General features: G+C 39.9%; 1 long non-coding RNA gene and 1 gene segment (V, D, J or C); both read left to right on the forward strand.

The window, feature by feature from the left end:
- Positions 1-2,513: 2,513 nt before the first annotated feature.
- LOC115248134 (uncharacterized) lies at positions 2,514-4,143 on the forward strand. The gene is made up of 3 exons (XR_003887137.1): positions 2,514-2,638; positions 2,733-2,855; positions 3,513-4,143. It is a non-coding gene; the product is annotated as an uncharacterized lncRNA (long non-coding RNA).
- Positions 4,144-4,290: 147 nt separating this feature from the next.
- LOC115248848 (Ig lambda-3 chain C region-like) lies at positions 4,291-7,897 on the forward strand. The segment is given in 3 exon segments: positions 4,291-4,382; positions 6,610-6,725; positions 7,368-7,897. Coding segments are annotated over 3 exon segments (531 nt in total).
- Positions 7,898-14,411: the final 6,514 nt, after the last annotated feature.

Consider the following 14,411-nt stretch of genomic DNA (forward strand, 5'->3'; position numbering starts at 1 on the left):
TCACCCTGACTCAGAAAGATGACAGTCAGAATTATTGACAACATGGTGATGCTGAAGTTTTCAGTGTGAGAGCGTGAAAAGAGTTCAGACTCTCTGTGACATCAGAACTTTAAACTCTGAGGAGCAACCATGCAGAAAAACATGCAAATGTTCTGCAGAAGACAGAAACTCACCTGTTCTAGTGAAACACAGACACGCATGAGGAGGAGTCACACTTTTTCCACTGAGAGTTGAATAAAAGCTTTTATTAAGTTAATTTTTTGACTACTGTTGCTTTAATTTTCTACTTTCTGTCATTAATTATTTCTCATTAACGAGTTTTATTGTTTTATTTCCTATTAAAATGAATGTCAGCTAGAATAAATAATTAACTGAATCAGTTTTGTTTTGCTAAAAAAAGAAAAGGTTAGAGACAAGGGTTAATTAATCCAAGATTTCCATTTGCAAAATGTATAATGTATTAAAACAATATATATGCATATGAATGGTGCTTTATGGTGCTTTAGTGGGAGATGCATGACTGTTGCTATGGCATCACCGGTGCTGCGTTGACACACATGAGGAGTCACACTTTTCCCACTGAGAGTTGAATAAAACCTTTTATGAAGTTAATTTTCTGACTACTGTTGCTTTAATTTTCTACTTTCTTTTATTAAATATTTCTCATTAACGAGTTTATATTCTGACCTGGGGAAAAGTTATTCTTGAGTGAAGGAAAGTCAGTTGTTTTGAAACACAGACATTGCTAAATAAAGTTAGAAGACTTTGTTTTGATCAGTCTTCCACTTTAAGCCAGGTGAGATCAGCATGCATTTGGTCTGTTTTTCCTCCTTGAACACCGGAGAGCAAGACGCGCTGCTCCACTCTGCACCTACTGCAGCTTCTGCAGCTCTTTATGAGCTGCACTCGACCAGATAGACGAGCAGAAATGGAGATGAGAGAGCACCAAAGCTTGAATAACCTGCTAGGTGGTATTAGAGGTAAGAAAGGAGGAACATCTTCTCATCATGGATATATTCCTTCCCATTTTTCCTACAATTTTACTTATATGTTTTTGCCATATTATTTATTGTGAAGGTTAACCCCAAGGAATTTAACCTCATTGACACAGCTGCCAGTTATGGAGATGCACAATTTAAAATCTTGCCTGAGAGTAAAACTTGATCCAAAAACAACACATTTGTCCTTTGATACATTAAAACTTAAATTATTAATGGCTATCCAATCTGCAATAAGTGCTATTTCATTTTGAAGAGCATTTCACTCCACACTGCTTGATGACATATAAACAGCTGAATCATCTTCAAACAGCCAAGCTGGCTTCTCTCCAAGCAAACGGCCTCAGTGGTAAAAATAGAGTAGAGCAGTGGACCGAAGCAACTCCCCTGGGGAACACCACATCGTACTGTCTTTACATTAGAAAAACTGCCATTAAAGAGAAGCATTCGGGATCTCTTAGATACTTGGGTCCTCCTCCAATTAAGAGTCAAAATATTAGAGTCGCATGCCTCTAATTTCATTCAGAGCATTTTGTGATCAATCAAATTAAAAGCAGCACTAAAATCACGAAGCACAGCACCTACTATCATTTTCCTGTCAGGATCACTCCACCACTGATCAGTCATCTGCATTAAAGCTGCACAGGTGGAGTGACCCTTCTTGTAAGCATGCTGAAATTCATTAAGTTCATTAATTGACAAATAGAGGGAGATTTGGTTAAACACAACTCGCCCCATCAGTCTACTCAGAACAGGAAGGATGCTAATAGGAAGGCTATTAGCACCTCTGAACGGCTGCTTCCTGTTTTTAAGTAAAGGAATAAGTTTAGCAGCTTTCCACGCTTTAGGGCATATAGGAAGCTCAGATTTAAGATATGACCTATAGGTGAGGCAATAATGCTGGAGACCATCCTCAAATGTTTCCAGTTTATCTAGTTCTGAGGGGTTTTCATTGTTTAAACTTGTAAGAAGTTTCTCTACCTCATTCACTTGAATTGATTGGAAATCAAATACACAATCTTTATTTTTCACAAGGTAGCCTTTGGTTAATTGTTTTGAAATATTTGTGTTTGATTCTGAGTTTTTCATGTGTTTTTTAAGTTTCTCAGTTTCCCCAATAAAATATTTCTTGGGGTTTTGTCTTAAATGTTCCATCTAACTCAAGAAAAGAGGGTGTGTTTTCTCCAGCTCGACCCATTATGTCATTTCTTGTTTTCCAGACTTTTTCCATCATGATTCAGTTCATTTATTTTGATAATACCTTCTTTTCTTTTCCTGATCCCTTTTGTCTCTTGGTTTCTAAGAGAACAGTATTCCTTCCAATCAGTCGTGTTTCAGATTTAAGAGCCAAAATGTTGATTTTATCCCCATGAGTCATGATGGCTTTCGGTTCCTCATCAATCCAAGGTGCTTTCCTTTTTCTGTTAGGATGTGGAGGTCAGATTTGTTGCTGCTTTGTTCCCCTGCCCTGTTTTTGTGCTCGTTTCCCTCATCTGTGCAGGCTGGGTGTGGCAGGCAGATTTCTCCAACCCCTCCTCTGGAGTTTCTCCCCTGCTGCTCATCAGCTCATCAGGAGCAGCAGTATTTATCTCCAGCTCGTCCTCTCATGCTCTGCCAGTTTGTTGCTTAAATGCTGAGTGGTAATTGTGCACTGGCTCCTGTGCTTGTTCTTATTGATCTGAGCAAGTTGTTTGGTTTATTGTTTCTCTGCTCACCTCTTGTTCTTGCTTCCAGCCTCACCTGCCACGCTCAGCCTCTCTTCCTGGTCCAGCCTGCTCTCGTCTGGGCTGCACCTGCAAGTGTTTGTTCCAAATAAACCTTCGTTTGGAAAGGACTTTTCTGGTCGTGGTCTGCATTGTGGGTTCAGTGTCCTGTCGGGCTTCTGTCTTTACATTTTCTAACTGTAGATTTTCTAATGGGAGCATGTTTATCAGCTACCTCTAGAAACATTTCAGTAAATAGTTCCAGTGCTTTTCCCACATTTATTAAACGTACTCTCTCCCACTGTACCTTATTGTTAGATCCATTATATTAAAGTTATCTCTTATTTGCTTTCACCTTGTTATATTCCTTATTCTTGTTATATTGTCTCTCATTACTTAATGTTTCCTATTATTTGCTAATGCTTAATGTTCATGATGCTTGATATGTCAACTCGAACTTCTCTGGTCAAGGGCGACAGAAATGCGGCGGCTGTTGGAGAAGTGACATTGACTGGAGACAGAGCTGCGGGGCCTAACCCAGGAGATGTTCTCTTAATCTGTCTGATATAGAAGAATGTGCTGTTTGCGAGATAAGCTAATCAAATCAGTGAAGGACTTCTATAACTAGGGACCTCCTAATTCCAATAAAAGAAGGATGGCGGGAGGTGTGCGGCAGAACGTGTTGGAGATCTGTAACTCAGCACATCTCTCCGTTCTTCTTGCTGCAAATAAAATTCAAACTGTTGTCTTTGCCTCATTTGTGTTTCTCGTGTTTTCAGGTCGTTTGAACCTAACATTTTGGTCCTTCTAGCCAGATTCCAACACACCTGAAGGGTCCGGTGGGTGAGGCTGAACCTCAGGAAAGACCGTGGCCACGGCAGGCCGCCTCAGAGCGACCTATGATTCCCTTTCCGGGACTGAGCTTCAGCTCACTGATTGGACCCTGATGGTTGACGGAATTCCAGGAGGAAAGACAACAGTGGTGAGCATGTCTTGAATTCAAAAGTGTGTGTATGTTGATTGTCGGGGACTTAATGTAAAAATTGCGATAGACACTAAGGCAGTGTTTTGGGAGAGAGGAACCCGAAAATCCTCTGTGAGACGCAATGAGAAACAGACCCTGTGAATACTAGTCAATGGCAGGTAAATAAGAGTACTAAGGGCAGTACCAAGGCAGGGCGAGGGAGTCCTGGCCACGTCAAAAAGAAATTAAGTCACGACAAATCATCCAAAAGAGTGATTGTGAGTGTGAAAGGATTGTTAAATACCACTAGGTATTTTCAGTCATACCAAAGCAGTGGGACAGTAAGTGATAAGGCCCTGGTGGATGCAGAGGCAAGACTGAGAAGTACCACAACGGTTTGATTAATTATCACCCCACTGAGATCAACATCCCAGTTTTAGGTCACCCTATGTGCAAGACTGGACCAAATTCTTAATAATAATTAAAAAAAATTTTAAAAAAATAATAAAAAAAACCCAACAACTGTAAATTAGGATAAGGTTAACCCGTAAAATGAAAAAAAAAAAAACATAACCACAAACAGAGAGAAGAGAAGAGCTAAAAGTTCAAACCTAATTCTCCAAAAATGGGGACAAGTAAAAGCAAACAAAGGCCCAGAGATGAATTGCGGTGTAAGGACTGGAAATTCCTCGAAGAACAAAATCCAAAGAAACTCGCGTATTTAGACAAGCAGATAACTGATTATGGATTCAAAGGACAGCTAAACTCACAACAAATTGTTGCCTCAGAGGTGAGACCTGGTTATACTTAGCCATTAATTAAGTTAAGAAAATAGGAAATTGTGTTTGTGTGTGAATGGAGGACTAAGCCATTGAAAGAGTTGATAGGAGAACTCTGCTAGTCCTGTGTTTTATTATTTTGCCTCATAAGAAAACACAGTACTGGTGATCAGGGGACAAAGGACGGGTTTCATCCCTTAAAACTAACACCGCTGTGCAGATAGTGCACGGTAGAAGGCCGTGTTAGTGTCCTCCCTTTGACTGTGTGCCAGAGAACTTTTCTGTGAGACCACATAGTATAAAATGCGGCTGTTCAAGAAAAAGGATGTCGAACTTGAGGGGGATGAAAAGTTTGTGGAAGGAGATGCAGAAGGTTCGGGGAAAATAAGTCAGGAAAGGTGGAGAAGAAAGTTGAATCTTTCAGGCAAACTCTGCACTACAGATATTCTGGAGTTGCATATGTCCACAAAATCAGATTGTGTGTTTGACCTGAACAATATTTTATGCAACACAACCAGTGGACGGTCCAGGTGGGCCACCAGGGCCGTGTCATCAGCATATTTAAAAAGACTCATTAGCTCCCTCCTGTAGGTGATGTCATTGCTATAGGCAGGAACAAATTGGAGGCTAAAACAACCCTGTGAGCGCCCTCTGTTTAAAACCAGTTTACCAGTTTTACAACTGTTTAAGAGTCAGACTTGCATCGTCTACACCTCCTTGTGCCCTGTAGGCAAACTGGAGAGGATCCAGTTTATTAAACAGCACATGAGGCATTCAGTCACACAGCACATGAGGCATTCAGTCACACAGCTCTCTCCATGCATTTGCATCTAACAGACTTTTCATTGAATTATCCATAATTATTAAAGTAAATGATGATTTTATGAGGTTAACGGCATATCATCAAAAGAGCTACATGTTGAAAATAAATGTGTCAAGCTTTAGTTGTTGATCTGATCAGTGTTTGAGCCAGTTTGTGTGATTAAAGTAGTTGTCAGTGATGTTTCTGTCAGTTGTGTGTTCACTGGTCTGTGTCAGAGTCTCTTCCTCTTCAGCAGCTGCTGAAACATCTCAGTGTCTCTGCTCTCTGACTGAGGGAGGTTTTTGTACGGCTCTAAATCACTGTGTCCACACTCCTCCACTGTGATGACTCTGACAGTAATAAACTGCTTCATCTTGAGTCTGAACTCCACTGATGGTCAAAGTGAAGTCGGTGCTGCTGCCACTGCCACTAAACCGAGCTGCTGTTCCTGAATAATTTATTATGTGTCTTACTAGCAGCTGTGGAGGCTGTCCAGGTTTCTGTTGATACCAGCCCAAACAATCACTAGTTGATTGTCCATTATAACAGCTGCTGTAAACAGCAGGGTTTGTTTTACAGGTGAGAGCGACAGTGGATCCTGGAGTAGATGTGATCACTGCAGGCTGAGTCACAGTCACCTGACCGCTGCATCCTGCAGACAAAAACACATCATTTATCAGCAGAAAGAGAGGAGAGAAAAGACACAAGGACATCTTTGAGGTTGTGAGGGAACAAACCTGTAAAAGAGCAGCAGGTCAGCGTCCAGATGAGGATGGTGATGAGAGTCATGCTGCTTGTGCTTTCTGCTGTGTTGACTGACAGATCTGAGTCCTGCAGTGTTGAACTAACACCACTATAAACCTTCTCAGATCAGCTGATGATGCAAAGCCTCCTCTCTATGGAAATGATGTCTCTGCTCTCAACACACTGAAGGCACGAGCAGACAAAATCAACACAAACACAGCTTGGATTAAAAGCAACTTTCTTCTTCATGGAACTGAAGAAAAGATTTGACAAATACAGCTGAGCATCAACAACAGATGCTGATGTGAGAATGTTTGCATTTTTAAACTGGATTCAGCAGTTTTAGCTTTAAAAAGACAATTTCTTGGAAACTTTTGGAGCTGACTTTGTAAAATGTTATTCATTTTAAATAACTTGAAATTGCATTTTTTAAACCATAAATTAAAATGTAGAATGAGAATATTGTAACTGATCCACATCAGTTTTGATCCTGTAAAGAGACTGATATGTAAAAGTGATCAAATCGTTCAAATTCAAAGAGAAATTTCAGTTTAAATCTATTGAAAATGTTGGTGCATTAAATCAACTGGTAATAATCCATTTTTGAGAGAAAAAGATGTGAATTTTCAGTGGGTAGCTGCTTGTTGACAGTGCAGGAGGTTTTTGTACGACCACTTGATGAGTTTGTATCACTGTGGTTGACGTTTGGTGGAGGAACCAAACTCATCGTTGACTGTAAGTAACAGATTTTTATTTGAATCTTTTTCACTTTTAGCAATTTTAAAGGAGACTTTTGCATTTGTCTCGTTTTAATTGTTATTATTTGATATCATCTGATTCATAACTTTATAAACATCATCATTAATTAAAGATTATATTAAATTGTTTCTTTATAAACTGTAAATAAATAACTGGCTTCTCAATTTTAATGTTAATTGTTTTAAATTCTCTGTGGACATGTAACATTTGTAGTTAATTAGACTCAACTTTCATTGCTCAAAACCTTCCTTTAGTAGTTTAATCTCATTATTGTTTGGTCATTTTCAACATTCTGACTGTTTAACAATGTAAAAACTGATTTTATTAGATTTTATCCGTAAATGCAACTTTTCTTTGCGTGGACGCTTCATTTATTTTCTCTGTGGTGAAAAGGAAGTGAAACAGACAGATGCCACAGATGTGAAGTGTGTTCTCACCAGTGTTTCACCTGTGTCACGTTAAACTCTCGACTGTATATAAAGAAGTTAAAGAGAAGAAAATCGTCACGCTGTCCAACATTGTCCAAACATGTCAAAATGTCCTCAGTCATCACCAGCTAACGGCTCAGTCAGATTTGATGGTGTCCAAACCTTCACGTCTTTCTGGTCTCTCCTCCAGCGGGTGTGGTGCGTCCCACCCTGACCGTCCTCCCCCCCTCCCCAGAGGAGCTGCAGCAGGGCAGTGCCACACTGGTGTGTCTGGCCAGCGGGGGCTCCCCCTCACAGTGGAAGCTGAGCTGGAAGGTGGGGGGCAGCAGCACCACCACACCGGCCTCACACAGCCTGGAGGTCCTGGGGAGTGACGGCCGCTTCAGCTGGAGCAGCACCCTGAACCTCCCTGCAGACCAGTGGAAGAAGGTGGACTCAGTGACCTGTGAGGCCAGTCTGAGTGGACAGAGCTCTGTCACTCAAAGCCTGGACCCTCACAGCTGCTCAGTCTAGAGGTTCAGCAACACTTCCTGTCTGGAAACCGTGCTGCTTCTGTCCTCAACATCTTGATAGAGCGACACATCTTTTCTGCTCACATATTCCTGCATGAGCGTGACTCTGCTTTCATCTGGACATTTCTCTAACTCACCTCACTCATTTTCTGTCCTCAGATGTGAATTTAAAGTCACAAAATAAACATTTCAATCATTTCAGCCAACATCTCTGTGTTTGTTGTGATTATTGATGTGGAAATCTGATCATCAACCATCTTTACTCCACAGTTGTCTTTAGTTTTTCTGTTTTTTTTATCAGGTGAAAAATGAAAAAACTCAGACAATCATATCACAGTTTAAATATCAATTAAGACACTCAGAAGAGATGATTTCAGCTTGTATATTGATCATATCCACTAATATGAACATGAATGTGTTTTTGGGCTGCATTCATTCGTTCCTTCATCAACTTTATTGTAACTTGTGAGTGGACTGAGGTTAGCCTCATTTCCAGTTCCGACCAGCATTGACAAAGTACAAAACAAACATTGCAAATAAAATCAGATAAAATAAGCAAACGCTTTTGTACACAATAAAATACAGAACCAGAAAGAGCAGTAAAGACCAAGCACAGATAGAGGACAGGAAATTAGTGAGTCATGATTCACAGTGACTGAAGTGAACACCTGAGTTGAGCTTGAGAGTTACCTGATGTACGGGGGCATAACCAGAGACAGCAGAACTCCCCTGCTCAGCTCGGATTTTGGGAATTTTCTGTTGCAGCCAGTTCATTCAGTGGACACTAAAAGCGCTAGTGGACTGAACAATTAATGGAGAGACGTAGTTTGGAGGTTTGCCAGTGAGGGCCGCATAAATGAATAAATCCAGGTGGAAGTCACATCTTTGAGCTGGGGAGGTCCACCCTGCCGAGACAGATACAGGACAGTGACGTGTGGAAGAGGGGCTCCAGTGATAAATCTAAGGGCAGAATGGTGAAGAGCATCTGGTGGTTCAAGACAGGAAGTGGAGGTAGCCATGGAAATTATCATACCACACTGGAAATGTGAGGAGAGCATGTTCTGCTAGCACTTGAGAAAAACATCTATTTAGTGTTTTTATGCATGCAGGGTGGATTTAAGATGGAAAAAAAATGCTGTCTGTAGAACACTAAAGGAAGCTTGAAGACATTTTATGGCTGTTTTTAGGCGAGATTGCGATAAAAAGAAAATCTTATACAAACAGTGAAGAGGACAGGGCCAAAAATTGAACCTTGAGGCACCTCCCTAGTGATGGGTTACCATGATTCAGTTTATTTGGTTGTAGTTGACCTGCATGTGTTGTTTCTGTTCTTGCCCTGTTCCCAGGGGGATCTACTTTTGGCCGAAGCACCTTCTTCCTCACCTGCTGCTCTTATCGGTGGATTAGATCTGCACCTTTAAAGACTGCCTCCTTTCTCCACTCATCCCCTGATCATTCTAGGGCCCACTTGGCTCCATTTCTGTGAAAACATTTGAAGTATGAGCTTTTGTTTGCCAGCTTTCCCTCACTTGCCCATGTTTCGTCTGTCTCCAGGTCCAGTCAGCAGCAGCTTTACCTTATTGTTACTGTTTTGTGGGAAATAAAACCGTTAAATCATCCGGTTTGTCTGTGTCTGCATTCCAGTTCCAGTTTAATATGGGTGAGAGAGAAACCAGTGTTGTTGAACATTTCAAGGATGACTGAGTGATCTACTGAGTCAAAAGCCTGAGAGAGGGTCATGAATATGGAGGTAAAATAACTTCTCTCATCCAGGATAGTTAGAATATTATTGATCATCAAACTGGTGGTGGTGAGAAAGCTGTGATGTGGCCTATTAGTTTTATATCATAAATATTCAAAATAAATGAAGCAAAGTTCATCAAATCTGCACAAAGAAGCAGCACTTGAGGAAATGTAATTACTGATTTAATGGTTAATTATTACTAATAATTTTTTTTCCAGCTGTAACTTGTAATAAATCATTCATTTATTAATGGTTAAACTGAGTATTTGTGTATTTTTCATGGTTATTTTAAAGCTTTTAAACTGATTTGACTTGTGTTTAAATGAATCTGGTTTGTACTTGGTGACTCTGGTGTTGACTGAACCAGTTCTGCTGGTGACTCTTCATCGTCTGCAGCTGCAGCTGCTGTTTTCACTTCAGTCACACTGAGGGAGGTTTTTGTACGGCTCTAAATCACTGTGTGAACGCTCCACCATGGTCACCCAGACAGTAATAATCTCCAGCATCTTCAGCCTGAACACCAGTGATGGTTAGAGTGTACTGAGAACCAGATCTGCTGCCACTGAATCGAGACGGCGTTCCTGTGTAGAGACTTGATACATCATATATCAGAAGTTTAGGAGCCTGTCCAGGTTTCTGAAGGTACCAGCTGAGATCATCGCCAATATTTGAGCTTCCTGTGGCGCTGATGCTCACAGACCCTCCAACACTAACAGACTTGAATTTATCAGCCTGAGTCAGAAAGTTGTTGGCAGAAGATTCTGAAACGACAACAAATGTTAAAAAGAGCAGCTGAAAAGAGCCTGGAGGAGCGGTTATGATGTAAAAATGAAATGATTTCAGCCTCCTTGGAAAGAAGAAGAGGATTAAATCAAACAATGTTGAAAAGTCTCACCCTGACTCAGAAAGATGACAGTCAGAATTATTGACAACATGGTGATGCTGAAGTTTTCAGTGTGAGAGCGTGAAAAGAGTTCAGACTCTCTGTGACATCAGAACTTTAAACTCTGAGGAGCAACCATGCAGAAAAACATGCAAATGTTCTGCAGAAGACAGAAACTCACCTGTTCTAGTGAAACACAGACACGCATGAGGAGACACTGTACATTTTATTCATTTTTCTCACTTTTTTTCTCCGTTTCCAATTAAATTATACCATTAAATTCTTAAATATATTTTCATCTGATGAAATATAAAACCTGAACAGTTAAACATCTGACAGAAATCTTCTAAATGACATCAGAGTCTTTAATTATTTACCTCACAAACTGTATAAGAACATCTACATCTGTATTAATAATAAAAAAGAAATGTGTCATTATTAGTAATTAGTATTGTGGTTTTCTTGGTCCATGAAAATCAGATTCTCTTCTCTTAATGGATCTGCTCCTCCAGAACCTCACGTCTGCACTGCATTCTTCTGCAGAACATCTGCCTGCTCTCTCATTTCCTGAATGTTTCCGCCTGTATTTCCAGTCTCCTTGTGAACTGTTGTGGCTGCCTGAGGTTTGAGGTGCTTCTACCACGTAAAGATGCTTCCCTCTTGTGTTCCCAGACTGAGACTGCACTGCCTGTTTATCTTTACATGGGAGGTGGATTCTTCAGCAGTTTGGTGTTATTGTTTCTGTGAATGACTTAAACTGTCCCAGAAGCTCCCCAGACTCCCCAGTAATTCAGTGATCTCGACAAAAGCTCTTCAGATCCAGGTTTAATCAGAATAATTTACATTATTTCAGGCTTATACGCGTGTTTAGGGCCATGAACACATTCAGCAGACCATCTGGCACCGTGTCCCTGTTCTGATGGCATCAAACACAGCAGCAGTGAAAGACTGTGTTCCATCTGGGAAGGAAACATCGTGGTGGCAGAGGTGTGGCTTCAGGTGTGGCGTGCTCAAGGGCAGAGGGCAGAGGTGTGACTCAGGTCAGGAAACAGGACATTTGGTTGCAGGAACCAAGACACCGATGTGGCCGTTTCCACTGCTCAATACTGGACCGCAGCACAGTCCAAAACCAGCTGGAAAAACCCCAGTCAGAAGACACAAACGCAACAGGGAAATGCCTCCAGTTTCTCCACAGACAAAAATCAGACGATTCTCACTGTAAAAATGCAAATTAGAGGAAAAACCGACAAAATGTGAGAGAGAAAAACAAATAATACACGTTGCAAATAAGGCAACAAAAAACAACATTGAGAAACAGAAACCTTTTAAAAACTAGACTGTTCAATAAAGGTCCAGTGTCTATTTTCTATTATACATCATCAGAAATCAAATAAAACATATAAACATGCTTCTGATAGTGTATGAACACCACAACATTCTAGGTCACTTAGCAGTAAAACTGTTTTTCCTGAATGTTGATGAAGATCCCTCCTGATGGGACCTGCAGGTGCCCTGGCTGGACGTGACTGGAAAAAGTAAATCAGTTTTGTCCGCTGACAGCCACCGTAGGTTCTGACACTGGACAGGTTGTTTAATTCTTGCAATAATGAATCTCCACCAAGGGAAATAATAATAATTGCAAGTTTGGGGCAGTTTTTAAGATGCATAAATGCTGTTTGAGGAGGATTTTATGGTTATTTCAGAGGAGCTGGTGATACAGTATGAGACTGTATCATGTGCGTATAAATGAGATGAGCAGTTATGAATTGAAAATATAATATTTTTACAAATTGTGAAGAGGACAAAAACCAAAACCAGTGTTGTTGAACATTTCAAGGATGAATGAGTGATCTACTGAGTCAAAAGCCTGAGAGAGGTTCATGATCATGGAGGTAAAATAACTTCTCTCATCCAGGATAGTTGGAATATTGATGATGATTAAACTGGAGGTGGTGAGAAAACTGTGATGTGGCCTAAAACCAGAGTGATACGGATTTAAAATGGAACGAGTTTGAGTTGATGCTGATTAGATGTTCTCTGCATTATTTGTTAAATAACAGTATCATAAATATTCAGAATAAATGAAGCAAAGTTCATCAAATCTGCACAAAGAAGCAGCACTTGAGGAAATGTAATTACTGATTTTATGGTTAATTATTACTAATAATCTTGTATCAGTTGTAACTTGTAATGTGTCACTCATCTGTTAATGCTTAAAATGAGTATTTGTGTATTTTTCTTGGTTATTTTAAAGCTTTTAAACTTGATTTGACTTGTGTTTAAATGAATCTGGTTTGTACTTGGTGACTCTGGTGTTGACTGAACCAGTTCTGCTGGTGACTCTTCATCGTCTGCAGCTGCAGCTGCTGTTTTCACTTCAGTCACACTGAGGGAGGTTTTTGTACGGCTCTAAATCACTGTGTGAATGTTCCATCGCGATGGTCACCCAGACAGTAATAATCTGCTTCATCTTCAGCCTGAACACCAGTGATGGTTAGAGTGTACTGAGAACCAGATCTGCTGCCACTGAATCGAGACGGCGTTCCTGTGTAGAGACTTGATACCAAGTATATCAGAGGTTTAGGAGCCTGTCCAGGTTTCTGAAGGTACCAGCTGAGAGCATTGCCAATATTTGAGCTTCCTGTGGCGCTGATGGTCACAGACCCTCCAACACTAACAGACTTGAATTTATCAGCCTGAGTCAGAAAGTTGTTGGCAGAAGATTCTGAAATGACAAACAACAAATGTTAAAAAGAGCAGCTGAAAAGAGCCTGGAGGAGCAGTTATGATGTAAAAATGAAATGATTTCAGCCTCCTTGGAAAGAAGAAGAGGATGAAATCAAACAATGTTGAAAAGTCTCACCCTGACTCAGAAAGATGACAGTCAGAATTATTGACAACATGGTGATGCTGAAGTTTTCAGTGTGAGAGCGTGAAGAGTTCAGACTCTCTGTGACATCAGAACTTTAAACTCTGAGGAGCAACCATGCAGAAAAACATGCAAATGTTCTGCAGAAGACAGAAACTCACCTGTTCTAGTGAAACACAGACACACATGAGGAGGAGTCACACTTTTTCCACTGAGAGTTGAATAAAAGCTTTTATGAAGCTAATTTTCTGACCTCTGTTGCTTTAATTTTCTACTTTCTTTCATTAATTATTTCAGATTAATGAGTTTAAATTCTGACTTGCTGTCAGAAACACAAACATGGAGCTTTAATGACTCCACAGCATTAATGTCATTAACATGAACACAAATGCAGGAGCAGCAGAAATTTAGATGAAACAAATGTAATTCCTAAGTTTAGACATTTTTGAGACATTATTCCCTTAATGATGTTTGTTTGTGTCATTTTTACGAGAATGACACCTGCAGACCTCTCAAATGAATAGTTTGTTCACAAAAGTGGAGGGAAGTTAGAGTCCATGTCCATATAGGTCACAATTGTTCTAATTCAACTGTTATGTTGTTTGTATGTTTGTTCATCACTGTTTGGGGGTTTGGTGGACCTCACCAAATTTTTCCTTAAAAATACTTTGACTTTATTCCAATTATAGGGAAAATAACAACTAAAGATGCCTTTGGCCATCATTAGAGCTTATTTATTAATTAAATTCCTCATTTTTTTGTTTTATTTCCTATTAAAATGAATGTCAGCTAGAATAAATAATTAACTGAATCAGTTTTGTTTTGCTAAAAAAAAAAAAGAAAAGGTTACAGACAAGGGTTAATTAATCCAAGATTTCCATTTGCGAAAAGTATAATGTATTAAAACAATATATATGAATATGAATGGTGCTTTATGGTGCTTTAGTGGGAGATGCATGACTGTTGCTATGGCATCACCGGCCAAACTGATATCTGTCTGGTAATGGCTCTGCCTGAAGTGCATCATAATTCTAACCCACATCTGTCCATGTAAAAGAGACAAAAGAATTTTATAGTAAAATGAATCATCTTTACGTCCATTCATATAACTGACAAAACTCATATTTAGTTTCTGATTTCATTCACGTTTTGAATACTATATAAATCCTGGACAGAGTTATTACATTTTCAGCTATTTTAAAAGTTTTTATGCTTAGTTAAGTACC

The sequence above is a fragment of the Takifugu rubripes genome, chromosome 2 (assembly GCF_901000725.2).
Source record: "Takifugu rubripes chromosome 2, fTakRub1.2, whole genome shotgun sequence".
Classification (NCBI taxonomy): domain Eukaryota; kingdom Metazoa; phylum Chordata; class Actinopteri; order Tetraodontiformes; family Tetraodontidae; genus Takifugu; species Takifugu rubripes.